General features: G+C 41.7%; 1 protein-coding gene across 1 annotated transcript in view; it reads right to left on the bottom strand.

Moving 5' to 3' along the window:
* LOC137935913 (calcium-dependent mitochondrial ATP-magnesium/phosphate carrier protein 2-like) overlaps positions 1-12,891 on the bottom strand; it is a 48,220-nt gene that overhangs the window by 4,679 nt on the left and 30,650 nt on the right. The window contains exons 4-5 of the mRNA XM_068780327.1: positions 9,142-9,257; positions 8,956-9,034 (exon numbers count right to left, since the gene is read on the bottom strand). Coding sequence (XP_068636428.1) covers positions 8,956-9,034; positions 9,142-9,257 — 195 coding nt within the window. The remainder of the gene's footprint in view (positions 1-8,955; positions 9,035-9,141; positions 9,258-12,891) is intronic.

Genomic DNA, 12,891 nt, shown 5'->3' with positions numbered 1-12,891 from the left:
TTGATTTCCGAATCCCTAGTCCACCTAATTTCTTAGGCAAACAAACTTCATCCCATCTAACCAGGTGATATTTAAAAGAGTCACTCGAACCTCTCCAAAGGAATCTTCTTTTCAATTTATCCATGGTTTTGCATACCGACGACGGGCAAGGCATGAAGGATAGCGCATAGTTTGGGATGCCAGCAATACATAACTTGAGGAGTATCAATCTACCTGCTTTGCTGAGGAGCCGCCCCTTCCAAGTTGCTAACCAAGCTTAAATTTTTTCTACCACCGGGTTCCATAAGTTCTGAGAAATACGCCCATGAAATAGAGGGAGGCCAAGATATTTTGAAGGAAGTGTAGTAGTAGAGCAACCAAATAAACTTGCCATCTCTGTAAGGTTCTCCTGGTCCAACATTAAATCCTATGAGAGATGTTTTCCCCCAATTAACTTTTTGCCCAGATGCTATTTCAAAAAGTCCCAATACTGCCTTTATCTTCCTAACACTGTGCATATCTCCGACTCCAAAAATAATAGTATCGTCTGTGTACTGTAGAATCGGAATATTAAAAGCCCGGTGCGGACTTGTTGGAGATAGCCATCCAAGGTCGACCGCTGAATAGAACATAGCGGACAAGAATTCTGCTACTATGTTAAATAGGAGCAGGGAAAGAGGGTCCCCTTGGCGAATACCCCTAGTTCCTTTAAAATATCCACATACCGAGCCATTGAGTATAAGGTAATATGATGCTGAACCCACACAATTCCTAATCCAAAATCGCCATCTTTCTCCAAACCCATTTTTTCCATTATTTCATCTAGCAAGATCCAATTTACTCTATCAAAAGCTTTTTCAAGATCAAGCTTTAGGGCGATTCTTGGGTCCTGATTACGGCTGAAATGGTCCATAAGCTCGTGTGCAGCCATTGTGGAATCCAGAATCTCTCTCCCCTTAAGAAAAGTGCCTTGACCTCTGTGAATGGCGATGGGGAGCACTGCCTTTAAACGATGTGCTAAGATTCTCGCAATGATTTTATATGCACTCGTAACAAGATTGATGGGGCGAAAATCCTCAGGTTTCTCAACACTTGCTTTTTTCGGCACCAATGTGAAAAATGACGCGCCAATGCTTCGGTATGTGATGCCGTTTCTGAAAAAGTCGTGGATCATAGCACTAATATCTTCCTTTAGACGAGCCCAAAACTTTTTCAGAAAGTCCCCATTAAAACCATCTGGGCCCGGTGCCCTGTCACTCTCCATGCCCAGGACGGCCCGCTCAATTTCAGCCGAAGAAAAAGGAGATTCAATTAGTGTTGCCGCTGCTGTGGAGATGCGACAAAAGCTAACGTGTGTAAGCTTCGGCCTGCTGGTACACTCCTCTGAGTATAACTCTGTAAAAAACTTAACTAGCTCATTAGTACTTGATATCCGACATGACGTTACCTCATTATTAATACATAATGAGGTAATTCGATTGGACCTCCTTTTTGCCGAAGCGACGGCATGAAAAAATTTGGTATTTGCATCTCCTTCTTTTAGCCATTTGAATCTGGCTCTTTGCTTCCATCGAACTTTCTCTCGGTGTAGAATAGTGTTTAGCTTAAAATTGAAAGAGACTCAAAGCGAAAATTCATCGGAAGTTAAGTACCTTTGTTCCTCCACCACGTCCAGAGCCGCAATCTGGGATATGAGAGAAGCCTTCTCAGCAACCAAAGAAGTATGACGACTAGTGGCCCACTCCTTAATTTTTCCTTTGATGAAGCACAGTTTTAGGGGAAGTACCCACTCCCTTCTACCAAGACTCGAACCCTCATCCCACCAACCATGAATAAGAGACTCAAAATTTTCCTCCATTAACCAAGAGTTTTCAAACCGAAAAGGCGTAGGCCCCCATTTTTCAAACACTGATGTCAACAAGATAGGCCAATGATTTGAGCCTACCTTGTTCAGAACTCTTCCAGTAACATTTCCAAACATCTGCAGCCAGTTGTTACATGCCAAGAATCGATCCAATTTAGATAATACGAGTTGCTGCTGACTGTTGGTCCATGTGTAATTCTTCCCGGATAAGGGAATCTCATCCAAACCATTCCCCCCAATGAAGTCTGAGAAGCCTAGCATAGAGGCTGTAATGCGGGTAGCCGGGGGGCTCTTCTCATGACAATATCTGATGGCATTGAAATCCCCTGCAAGGAGCCATGGGAAATTCCAATTCTCCAGAAGCGTACTAAACTCTTCCCAGAGTAGGCTACGGTCTCTGTAACTAGTTGGACCGTATAATCCACCCACACACCAAATTCTGTCAGTGGAGAGATCTCTGAACTGTATACCCAAAGAGAAACGACCTTCCATGATATTAAGAGAGTCAAACTTTGTCAAGTCCCATGCAACAAAGATACCTCCGGAGTGGCCAATAGCATTCACCGTTGCCCACTTTATTGAGGGGCACGCCCAAAGTTCTTTGGCAATATCATTTGTCCTCTCTTGACACTTTGTTTCTTGGAATATGACAATTGAAGGCTTGAATTGAGATAGGTAACTTGATATCGTGCCGCGCTTCCGAGTAGTGCCAATCCCTCTGACATTCCAAGATAGCAAGATCATTTGCTACCCCGGCCATGTACTCCCACCGCCGTAATGTCCCCTTTCAGCTGTTCTTGATACATCACGCCCATTAGGCGTGCCAATTCCATCATATTTTTCCATGTCTCTTCGTCATAATTTTTCTTCTCCATGTGAAGTTCCTTCACAATACTCTCAGCTCTGTCAGTGGGAGAAGGGGCCGGATCTATATTCTTTTTTACAGCAAGGCTAGTAGCTTCTCTCTGAGATAAATTAGTTTCCAGATTTCCTCTACTTCTCTGGTAAGTATTCTGTAGAGGGGGAGAGCTTGGAACCCTGTTTGGGAATTTTCCTTGGCCTGGGTATTCTGCCTAATCAGTCTCCATTTGAGTGTTTGATAATTCTGTGAAATTCGCCAACCTTTCTTTTCTCTATGTCTGATCCTTGCTTGGCAGGAATTTGAAGAAGACTTAGAAAAGTTCCTTGAGAATGTTCATTCCATTCCCCGAAAGAGACAGAAGTCGGGGGGAAGGCGGATTCGTGACTTTCTCCTAAATCTGAGCTTGATGCGTCAGAGCCTAACGTGAATACTGGTTCCTCGGGCTAACGCGCATGAGAGGCTCTTGGCTCGAGGTTCAAATTTATCTTCTCTTTTTGTTTTTTCCTTTCTATAAACTTGGGATGAGTGGTAAACTTGGGTCTAGATGAAAAGAAAGACGCCAAGATAGGGGAGAGGGTATTCTTGGAATTTGAAAAAATTGATATACCAGTATTATCCGAGAGGCGTGAAGTGTCAGACTTGATTTCTGAACCAGGCTCTTTTATCGAGATACGCTGACATTTTTTTTTGGATTTTGAAGGGACACGACTTCCGAGAATGTATTTGTCCTCGGTGCACCCTTCTCCTTGTTTTGATTTGAATTTTGAATTGAAGTGAGGAGGGAATGAGTGCATTGCTCATTGGAATCCGTGAGTGATCTGTTTGGTGCTGTGAGGGGTAACCCAGAGGAGAGCCCAGACACGCTACCCACGGTAGCTTTTTGGGGTTCCGAAATAATTTTAAAAGCCTCGACTGCAAAGTCCCCTTTTTCAAACTTTGAATCAGAAAGCAAATTAACTTTAGCTGACAGACGTACCTCTTTTTCCAGGATCGATGTGCTTCTCGAAAAACTCCCCTCTCGTCCCAGAGTCACGCTGGTCTCCGGAATAGTGTTTCTCTTTCGCATCCGGCGGCCGCAGTACACCGAGCTCCCCGAAAGACATCTCTAGCCATACGAAATCTTCACCGAAGCTCAGTTTTTGGTAGCATGTCTCTCTCCATTGACATTTGGGGTCGACGAAAGCCATAGCAACATCCAGTTTGGAGCCATCCACCGTGGATTCCGACCATTGTATTATCTTTCCAAAGGAAGTAAAAATTTTACTGAGTACCTCCTCCGTCCATAGTTCGATTGGTAGGCCACGGATTGAAACCCATTGGCCGAGAGGCTGCCCTACCAGAGTTGTTTCCCACTCCGTCGCAAATAGTTCCTCTTCTTGTAGCCATTTCTTATTCCCCAAAATTTATTCCATTTCCTCTCTCGATTTCGTAGTAACCAGCCACTTCCCGGGTGCCATCCACGCAATTTTTGGTTGGAGAGAGAAAAACTCGCCTAACCAGAGAGTGAGTCTGAGGCTATTCCATCTCGCCGAGGGGGATTCCACGATGAGGCTTGTGCTGAGTTTCTGTTTTCCTTTTTCGAAAAGATCCGGGGGTAGATTTATGACCAGGAATTTATCGGGAGTCTGGGGGATTTTCTGGAGGGGGTTTGTGGGTGATATAGAGAAAGAGGGTTTAGGGATTTTGTTGTTCGCAGTGGACATTGGAAGGGGGGGGGGGGGGAAGTGACGAATATCTTTCCGGGGAGGTAGATTGTTTGTGCCCTTTCTCGTCACAGAGGTCTTAACAATTTTCTCGTCGAGAGCCAGGATCGAGCTTCGCAGCTCTTTCCAACAGTGATAGTCGCCGAGAAATTCCGGTAAGTACACGCGCGCCATGACTTTGAGTCCTCTCCTCTGAAGAATTTTTAGCTCTCTGATACCTTTTTTCCGGAATACAGATATGGTAAAAGAAATTTCATCAATACGGATTTCACGAAATCGCGGAGCATTTCTGTTATCTCCTTCTTTGAAAACGCGGGAAAAATCTGAGATTGAAGCAAGGGGGATAGAGATATACGATCGTCTTTGCCCATTCCTTATCGTTATACGAACTGCCTGACCCTGCGTTAGCTCCATCGAGATTTCTGTGTCGCCATGTACCCACGATGCTTCTCCTCTTCTGCTGCTTCTTTTGTGAATTGCAGACCTTCCCTTCACCGTGCTCCAAGGCCCATCTTCCTCCATCGCCGGCGATTTTCCCCTATCCTCTTGTCTCTGTTGAGCCTCGATATCTGACGTTTCCATCGGTCTTCCCTTCCTCCGTTCCTTCAGCTCACTGCTCCATCATCGGCGAAGGGGTCCAATCAAATAGTTCCTCAGCGTGTGGCCTAGCTTACTTTGGGAGAAAAGTTAAGCCTTTCTTTCAAGAAGAAACAAAGCCAAAACAAAGAGAACTGAACCTTGACAAGAATGGGGTGTCCCCATATCAGACAATGTCCTATGAGAATATGCCACATAATCAAGACAAATCCCCCTTTTATTTGTCTCAAACAACCCTATCACAATCCATTTGGATAGGTGGAAAACTCAAATTTCAAATTTCAAAGGAAACAGCTAGTCAGCAGCTGCTGGCCATGCGCGTGCTATCGTGTGCTCCACGCACCCTGCTGCACATGTCGCCTTGTGCCCGGCATGCGCCTATGCAATAGCAGCTGGATGTGTGTGCCCCAGCTGCTACAGATGTGGCTGTTTTTTGCTTGTTTCACGTTTCTGAGCCCAGTAAAGGTGTTACTGCCCCTGGGTGGGCTTTCTGAAGATTTGGGGTTGTTGTATCACTTTGGAAACCTCTCTTTGGTGGTGTTTCCAATGCACCCTTATTTGGCCCTGCCGCAACTGGCTATGCGTGCCCCTGCACCCCAACTGCTGCAGTTGCAGTTGTTTTTCACCTGTGAAGTGCTGCTGCCCCTGGGTGGCCTTATCACTTAGGAAAACTCTCTTTGGTGGTGTTTCCAGTGCACCCCTATTTGGCCCCGTCATGTGCAACTCCATCTGTGGCACATCCAATCACGTATCATCTACAAGAAGGCTGATGTCAACCAGTTTTTGAAGAAATTTCACTAGTTTAGGGTGTCAATTGGTCTTATTGAGATTGGATTTGCATGAATGTGTTTAGATTAGAATTTTTTTGTTCAAAACACTAATTTTTGAAGTGGGGCCTACACTGCTTGTGCAGGTATCGATTTATGTTTGCTATCTTCTCTCCCACCTATGCCAAAATCTTCTTCATTTGCAGCTCCAGAGATTAGTAATTTAGATCTTCCTATTGCTCTTCGGAAAGGTATTTGTATGTCAAACAGACATCCTCTTTCTCATTGTGTCATTTGTTTTTTTCTGGTCAATTAAAAAAAATTGCATTATTCTTGTCTTCTTGTCCTATTGTTTTTTTTCAATGTACGATGGACTAGTATCTCCTCAGTGGAAGCAAACTATAGATGTTGAGATAGAGGCCTTAAATGACCGAAGTACATGGATATTATGTGATCCACCTCTTGACACTGCAATTGTGGGGTGTTCTTGGGTACATATTATGAAATATAAAGCCAATAGTTCTATTGATAGGTATAAAGTCAGTCTAGTAGCCATGGGGTATACTTAGACTTATAGAGTAGATGTGTTTGAGACTTTCTCTGTTGTAGCTAGATTGACCTTAGTCAAAATCCTTGTATCTATAGTAGTAAATTAAGAATGAATGCCCCTTGTTGCAGTTGGATATCAAGAATGCTTTCTTGTATGGTGATCTAGAAGGAAAAGGATATATGGAACAACCTCCTGGCTATGTTGGTTAGGGGAGATTAAAAAAGTATGCATCACCTCCCCCGTGGTGCCATTGGGACACTTTTCGGGAGATTATTTAAATTACCTCAGTTTTATCTTGTATTTGGTCTCACATTCTGAGATCCGCAAATTCGGCAGCCAATGTGCTTACTAAGCAGGGAGCTACCCTACAATCGCTGGTTGTCAGGGATATGCTCCCTCTTCTGTAATTTCTCTTGTTAATATAAATACATCTTTTTCAAAAAAAAAAAAAAAAAAAATTGAAGAAGTGAAGGAGCAACCAATAAGTATTTTCAAACCAAAGATCTAGGTTCACTCAAGTACTTGGGATAGAAGTTGCTCGGAGTAAGACACATTGTCTTAACCCAAAGGAAGTATGTTATGGATATGCTACTTGTTGGGTGCTAAACCTGTAGAGACACCAATAAAGGTTAGTAATGATTTTCATGATGAACTTAAAAATAAAACAATGTATCTGAATTGGTTAGAAAATTGATGTATGTTATAGTTACACCTCCCGATATATTGTTTGCTGTAAGAGTGGTGAATCAATTCATAGAGTGTCCATGTAAAGTTCATTTGAAAGTTGCTTAATGAATCTTGAAGTATTTAAAAGAACCGCTTGTTCTTTGAGTCCTACACAATCATATATAGACACAGTTTTTTTCAGACATAGATTATGTAGGATCAAAGCTGGATAGAAACTTTACTACTAGGAATTGTATTATTTGTAGGCAAAAATTTACTTTGCTGGAAGAGTAAGAAGCAAAATATGGTAGCCTGCTCAAGTGCAAAAGCAAAGTACATACACACGGCAACTAAGCTAATGGGAGTTAATATGTTCTCTAGGAGTTAAACCTACATGTATTCTCCAAGCAACTATTTTCATTGCAAACAATTCGGTTTTCCATGAGTGAACTAAACAGAGATTGACTGCCACTTAATTCGAGATGTTGTGATGAGGAAGACCCCTATGTTCAGCCAGGTGACGGACTTGGTGATATTTTTACCGAAGTTTCAGATAAGTGTGAGTTTGGATATTTTGTAACAAACTGAACTTTCTAGAAATATATACTCCAACTTGAGAGGGAATCTTAATATCAAGTAGGGATATTTTTATATTTTACATTTTCTATATAAGTCTATAGGAGTGTCAACAAGATTGGGTTATTGTTAGAAGTCTATGATCCAGATTACATGTTATTCCGATGTCTAGTTAGTGAGTTATAAAGATTTATGTAAATAGACAATAAGTCACTTAAGTGAAGAATAAAAAGAAAAGGGGGTGTAGCATTTCTTCTATCCAGTGCCATTCAACACACTCAAGTTTCTCTCATCTCTCTCTCTTTCTTCATTCTTCCTCCTTGCTTCTCCTATTTTACATCTTTCTTCACATATCCTAAATGTTCAGTTTCCACGCTTCTACTTCAGACAAGTCCACAACAGGTTCCTTCCAGCCCTGAACTGACTTAAGAGCATCTCATGGTTTAAACATAGAAATTAAGTTGATCCAGTAGTTAGGATACCAATCTAAAGACGTTCTGGCCTTCAACTACTGAATCAGGTTGGTATATCTAGTGTATAACTATGTGAAAAACAAAAAGGAGAAGAGAAGTGGTTGGCTTGAATCCTAGAAAGGAGCTTCTACTAGAAATGAAACAACATTCATGATGCACAGCATATCAAAGAGGATATTATGGGAAAAATAATTCAGAAGAGGGAAAAAAACAGCTCAGAAGTTTTACTTCTAGTATGGCCTATTTTCAGAAAGTGAGGAAATGGGAAAGTCAGCTTCTTTTAAGTCATCAGTTGTCTTTTTTTCATTTTTAAAGAGAGTCAAATTAGAGAAAGCTTATAGTAAGTAGGTTTTCTTTTCTTTTCTGATAGTTGTTTATCTTGAGAAAATCTACACTTAATAATTTTATTATTTGTAAGTTCTTTTCTCACTAGCTTCTGAATTTCTTCTAATGGCTCGTTTCAGAAGTCCTAGTTGAATTAAAATTAGTTCACACCTAGGAAAGTCTTTAAGTCAATAATTTACTTTGAGTTGGCAAGTCTATGGCCAAGTTTTAACGGAAAACCTAGTTCTGGGAAATGATTATAAATATAGAATTGAAGAAACTGCAGTAACATAGAGATCGAAAGCACTTTTAGCTCAGCTTTTATTTTCTTCTTCTCTATTTTCTTAGCTTTGTTTGCTGAATTCATTCACAATCCAACTCTGGCTTTTAAACTGGGTCAATAAATTAGACTTTTGGGAAGAAAGGGTGCTTTTGAAAGGTTATAACAATAAATAACATAAAACTAAATACACAAAGGAAAAAAATTACAAAAGTAAAGGTAAGAGAGAGAAGTACGAGGCACAAAGGGAAAGATATTACATTGCAGGATAGTATACAATAGAGGAAAAATGCAGCAGCACTCTGATCACATACCTGAATATCTGGAAGTGTAGGGGCCACATTTACCAATACAAGTTTGCTTACTTCAAAAATTCCAGTGCGCAGTCCATGACTGTAGACAAGAATGTCAATGAAAATAATTTGGCATATAAAACCATTGATGAACTTTTCTTTTATCTTTTCCCAACAAAAAGGAAAACAAACTTCGAAAAAGCCAACCTTGAGAACTGCCCAAGGATAGCAGGGATGGAGCCCCTGTATAATCCTTGTACACCAATTTGTGGAAGCTTTGACACAAGTTCCGGAAAAGAGAGAGTTGATGCTTGCACCCGAGTCTGTTCAGACAAAGTATCCATCATAAAATAAACAAAAGAAGGTTGAAATGTAGAAGCAGCTACTTTAAGCAAAACAGAGCACAACGCTTCCAATCAAAACCAAACTCTGTGATCAGGTAGTTTCAAAGGAAAAGCTATGCAAAGCCAACAGCAGTAAGAAGTTGAAAATTATAGATACGTAGAAGTTATACAAGTTTCAAGATTATTTTTTTAAATGATGCTGATTTTATTAAAAGAGAAACCTATAACAGAACTAAATTACAGATTTGGGGGACCGTCCCAAACAGTGACAGATTGTAGGGAGGTCCCAAGTTTAGCTAATCTATCGGCTGAAGAGTTAGCTGATCTAGGAACATGATGCCAAGAACATGAAATGCTAGATACAATGTCTGAGATGGAGGATAGAATGGGCCAATGTCACCATGGGAGGGGAGGCGGATCCCGAGCACTAGCTGATGACAATATAATCACCTTCAATAAGAAGTTTTCCTTAAAGACAGTCACTGAAAATTTTAACACCGTAATGGAGGGCAGACATGTTGGCAGTGGTTGAATCTGCAACACCAACCGGACCAGCATAGGAGAGAATAACTGCGTCAGCAATTTTTGAAGACGCCCCAGGCTCCAACCGGACCCAGGTACGGGCGGCATCGAGCCAAGCCGAGCCTGAACCTACTTATGTTCGAGCCGAGCTTGATTTAAATATTTCGAACTCGAGCTCGTGCCGAGCCTAGGCTCGAGCCTAAAATTGTTATCGAGCTTGAGCCTAATAATTTTAACCGAGCTCGAGCTTCAACATACATTTAAAACTTTTCAAAAAATACATGTCAAATAAATTGTATATAAAATTATGCATACATTTTACATAAAATTGGGAATGACCTCTACTTAAAATTGGGCATAAGGGTGGCATCGAATCCAGCTGAGTCCAAACCTTGTTCAAGCCGAGCTTGATTTAAATATTTTGAACTCGAGCTTGAGCCGACCCTAGCCTCAAACCTAAAATTGTAATCGAACACGAGCCTGATAATTTTAACTGAGTTCGAGCTCAAGCTCTACCCGAGTTCGAGCTTAACCTACATTTAATACTCTATATAAAATATATGTCAAATAAATTATATATAAAATTATGCATACATTTTAAAAAAAGAATGATAGAGGAGGTTCAGGATTGAATTTCAATAATGGATTAAAACGCACCAAAATTAATCTTTTTTACTCCAAATGTTGTCTAGCTTGTTTTGTAATTTTTGAATCTAGCCATAAATTTACTATGGTCTCCTTAGTGCCCCTGGTTGAAACTTATATTCTCGGAAAAACTAGAAATTTTTTTCCTATGATATATATTTCCAAAAAAAACTTTAAATAAAATCCTATTACTATTAGTGACTTATTAGAAAATTACAAGAAATATTTTAAAATTTTCTTAGGAAAGTTAAATGGACCTCTTATTGCCTCTTCTAGGGAAATAATAAAAATTAATAATCAATCTAATATATTACTATACTTATCCATAAATTTTTAATCAAATAAAATGTCAAACACAAAATTGCAATAAAAATTGCCTCCTGCTAAAAGTATTAGAGCATCAACTGTCAAATACTTATTCAAAAATTTTCTATACGATTTTCTAGCCCATCTTGGCAGGAAAATCTTACTTAGAAAATTATATGATTTTTTTAATAAGAATTTTCTATTAGAAAAATGTTTACAAAAAACATGAGACACTAATAGTCCGTAGAAACTTATTTCTACTAAAATGTATTTTCAATTTCTTCAAGAGTCATGAGGAAGGAGAGTTAAAGGAAAAAGTTTTTTTTTTTTCACTTTATGATCTCGCACGTGCAAATCGTCTTCGTGCAGGGGGGGGGGGGGGGGGGGGGGAATTAGCTATTTGGCCGAGACGACGCGGAGGAAGGGGGTTACGACGTCGGTGTCGTCGAGGGAGATGCAACGGAAACAAAGGCGAAGGCGAGGGGAAGAAAAAATCGGAGCAAGAAATCGAAAGGCCGGCGAGCAGTTGTCGACGGCGACAACAACGGACAGGAAGGGCTCGGCGGTGACGAGGGGAGGAAGAATCCCCCCCCACCCACTCCCGCTCCCGACTCAGCTCGTTAACGAGCCGGCTCGCGAGTCGTCGAGCCGAACCTGGATTCGGTCGAGCTTGGCTCATTAATTTACACGAGCCTATTCCAGATCTCGAGCTTGGCTTGAGATTGAGAGATACCGAATCAAACCGAGCCGAGCGCGAGCCAGCTCGGTTCGAAGCCACCCCTAGACCCAGGCACCCCAAGGCTCTACCGTCGAAATTCATTTTGATGCAATCACTGGGATGAGGGGTTCACCCAACCATGGCAGGAGGTTTATGAGGACCCGACATATGCGCCATGAGACGCCAATTCCATCAAAGAGATATACCCGCCTTGGGAGCAAATTCTTTTCTGGTGTGAAGCCAACTAGAGATGAGGCCCACGGTGGAGATGACACTGCTCTCAACATTGCTGAATTTGAGGTTGAAGCGTCGGTTGTTGTGTTCCAGCCAAAGACACCAAGGAACACAAGTCAGGCAAGCGGAGAAGAGCAATTTGCCAATTTTAGGGATAGTTGTCCCCAAGACTATTTGGATAGTACCAAACAGATCACTGTGGAGCCCCAACTGGATGCCAATTTTCTGAAACATGGCCATCCACACACCCCAAGAGTAGCTGCAGTGAAGGAGAACATAATGAACCGACTCCTCACAGGTGCCGCAGAGGGGGCAGATACTGTCTGGAGTGGTGAATCTACGATTGTGAAGGTTGTCGGCAGGAAGGATTTGCTCCCGAATGGCTGTCCATATGAAGAATTTTATTTTGTTAGGGGCTGAAAGTTTCCAAGCTGCAGAGGCATTGTGCTCCGGGGAGTTGGACTCCCATCCACAAATGTGGTTATATGTGGTGGCAACCGAGAAGAGACCATGGCCATTAGGTTTTCAAATCAACTTATCCTAGGTATGATCACGCAAGACAATGCTATTGAGGCTAGATAAGAGAAACTAGAGGGCATCGACTTCCTCGTCATTTAAGCCCTGACGAAAATGGAGATTTCAAGATTGGTTGTTCCATGCGTCAGCAACCGAGTAGATTAGCCAAGAGAAAATTCTGGAGAGGGCAGTAAAATCATCCAAGAGAGGACAAGGGCCACAACATTCATCATTCCAGAAAAGGAGAGTCCTCCCATTCCCGACATAGAAGGACATTACAGTTTTGAAGGTGGGGAGCAGGTTGAAGATAGATTTTCAAATTGGGGATAATTGGCGATGAGTACCTCCCTCCCGCCATCAATGGCCAGTATGCTGTAACATAAAACCCACCATGTTTCTCCACATGCTGCTATGTTTGGTATTGCATTTCCAAATCCATTTTAGAAGGAGGGTGTAGTTCATCTCTTTTGTGGGGCAAATACCCAGCCCTCCCTTGAGTCGAGGGAGGCAAATCTCCTCCCAATTTACTCGACGGTATCTGAAAGTGTCCTTGGAACCTTGCCAAAGGAAGTGTCTTCTAATGGTGTCGATCTTAGAGTAGACCGAGGCAGGACAACACAAAAGATAGGAGATAGTTGGGTAGGCCAGCCCCAAGTTGTATTTCAGCAATGT

Source organism: Aristolochia californica, unplaced genomic scaffold (genome assembly GCF_029961685.1).
Source record: "Aristolochia californica isolate CCGP_79_NKW_82.1479 unplaced genomic scaffold, dmAriCali1.0.hap1 SCAF_10, whole genome shotgun sequence".
In the NCBI taxonomy this organism is placed as follows: Eukaryota; Viridiplantae; Streptophyta; class Magnoliopsida; order Piperales; family Aristolochiaceae; genus Aristolochia; species Aristolochia californica.
The sequence above is the reverse complement of the archived record's forward strand: the minus strand, read 5'-3'. Positions and strand labels throughout refer to the sequence as shown.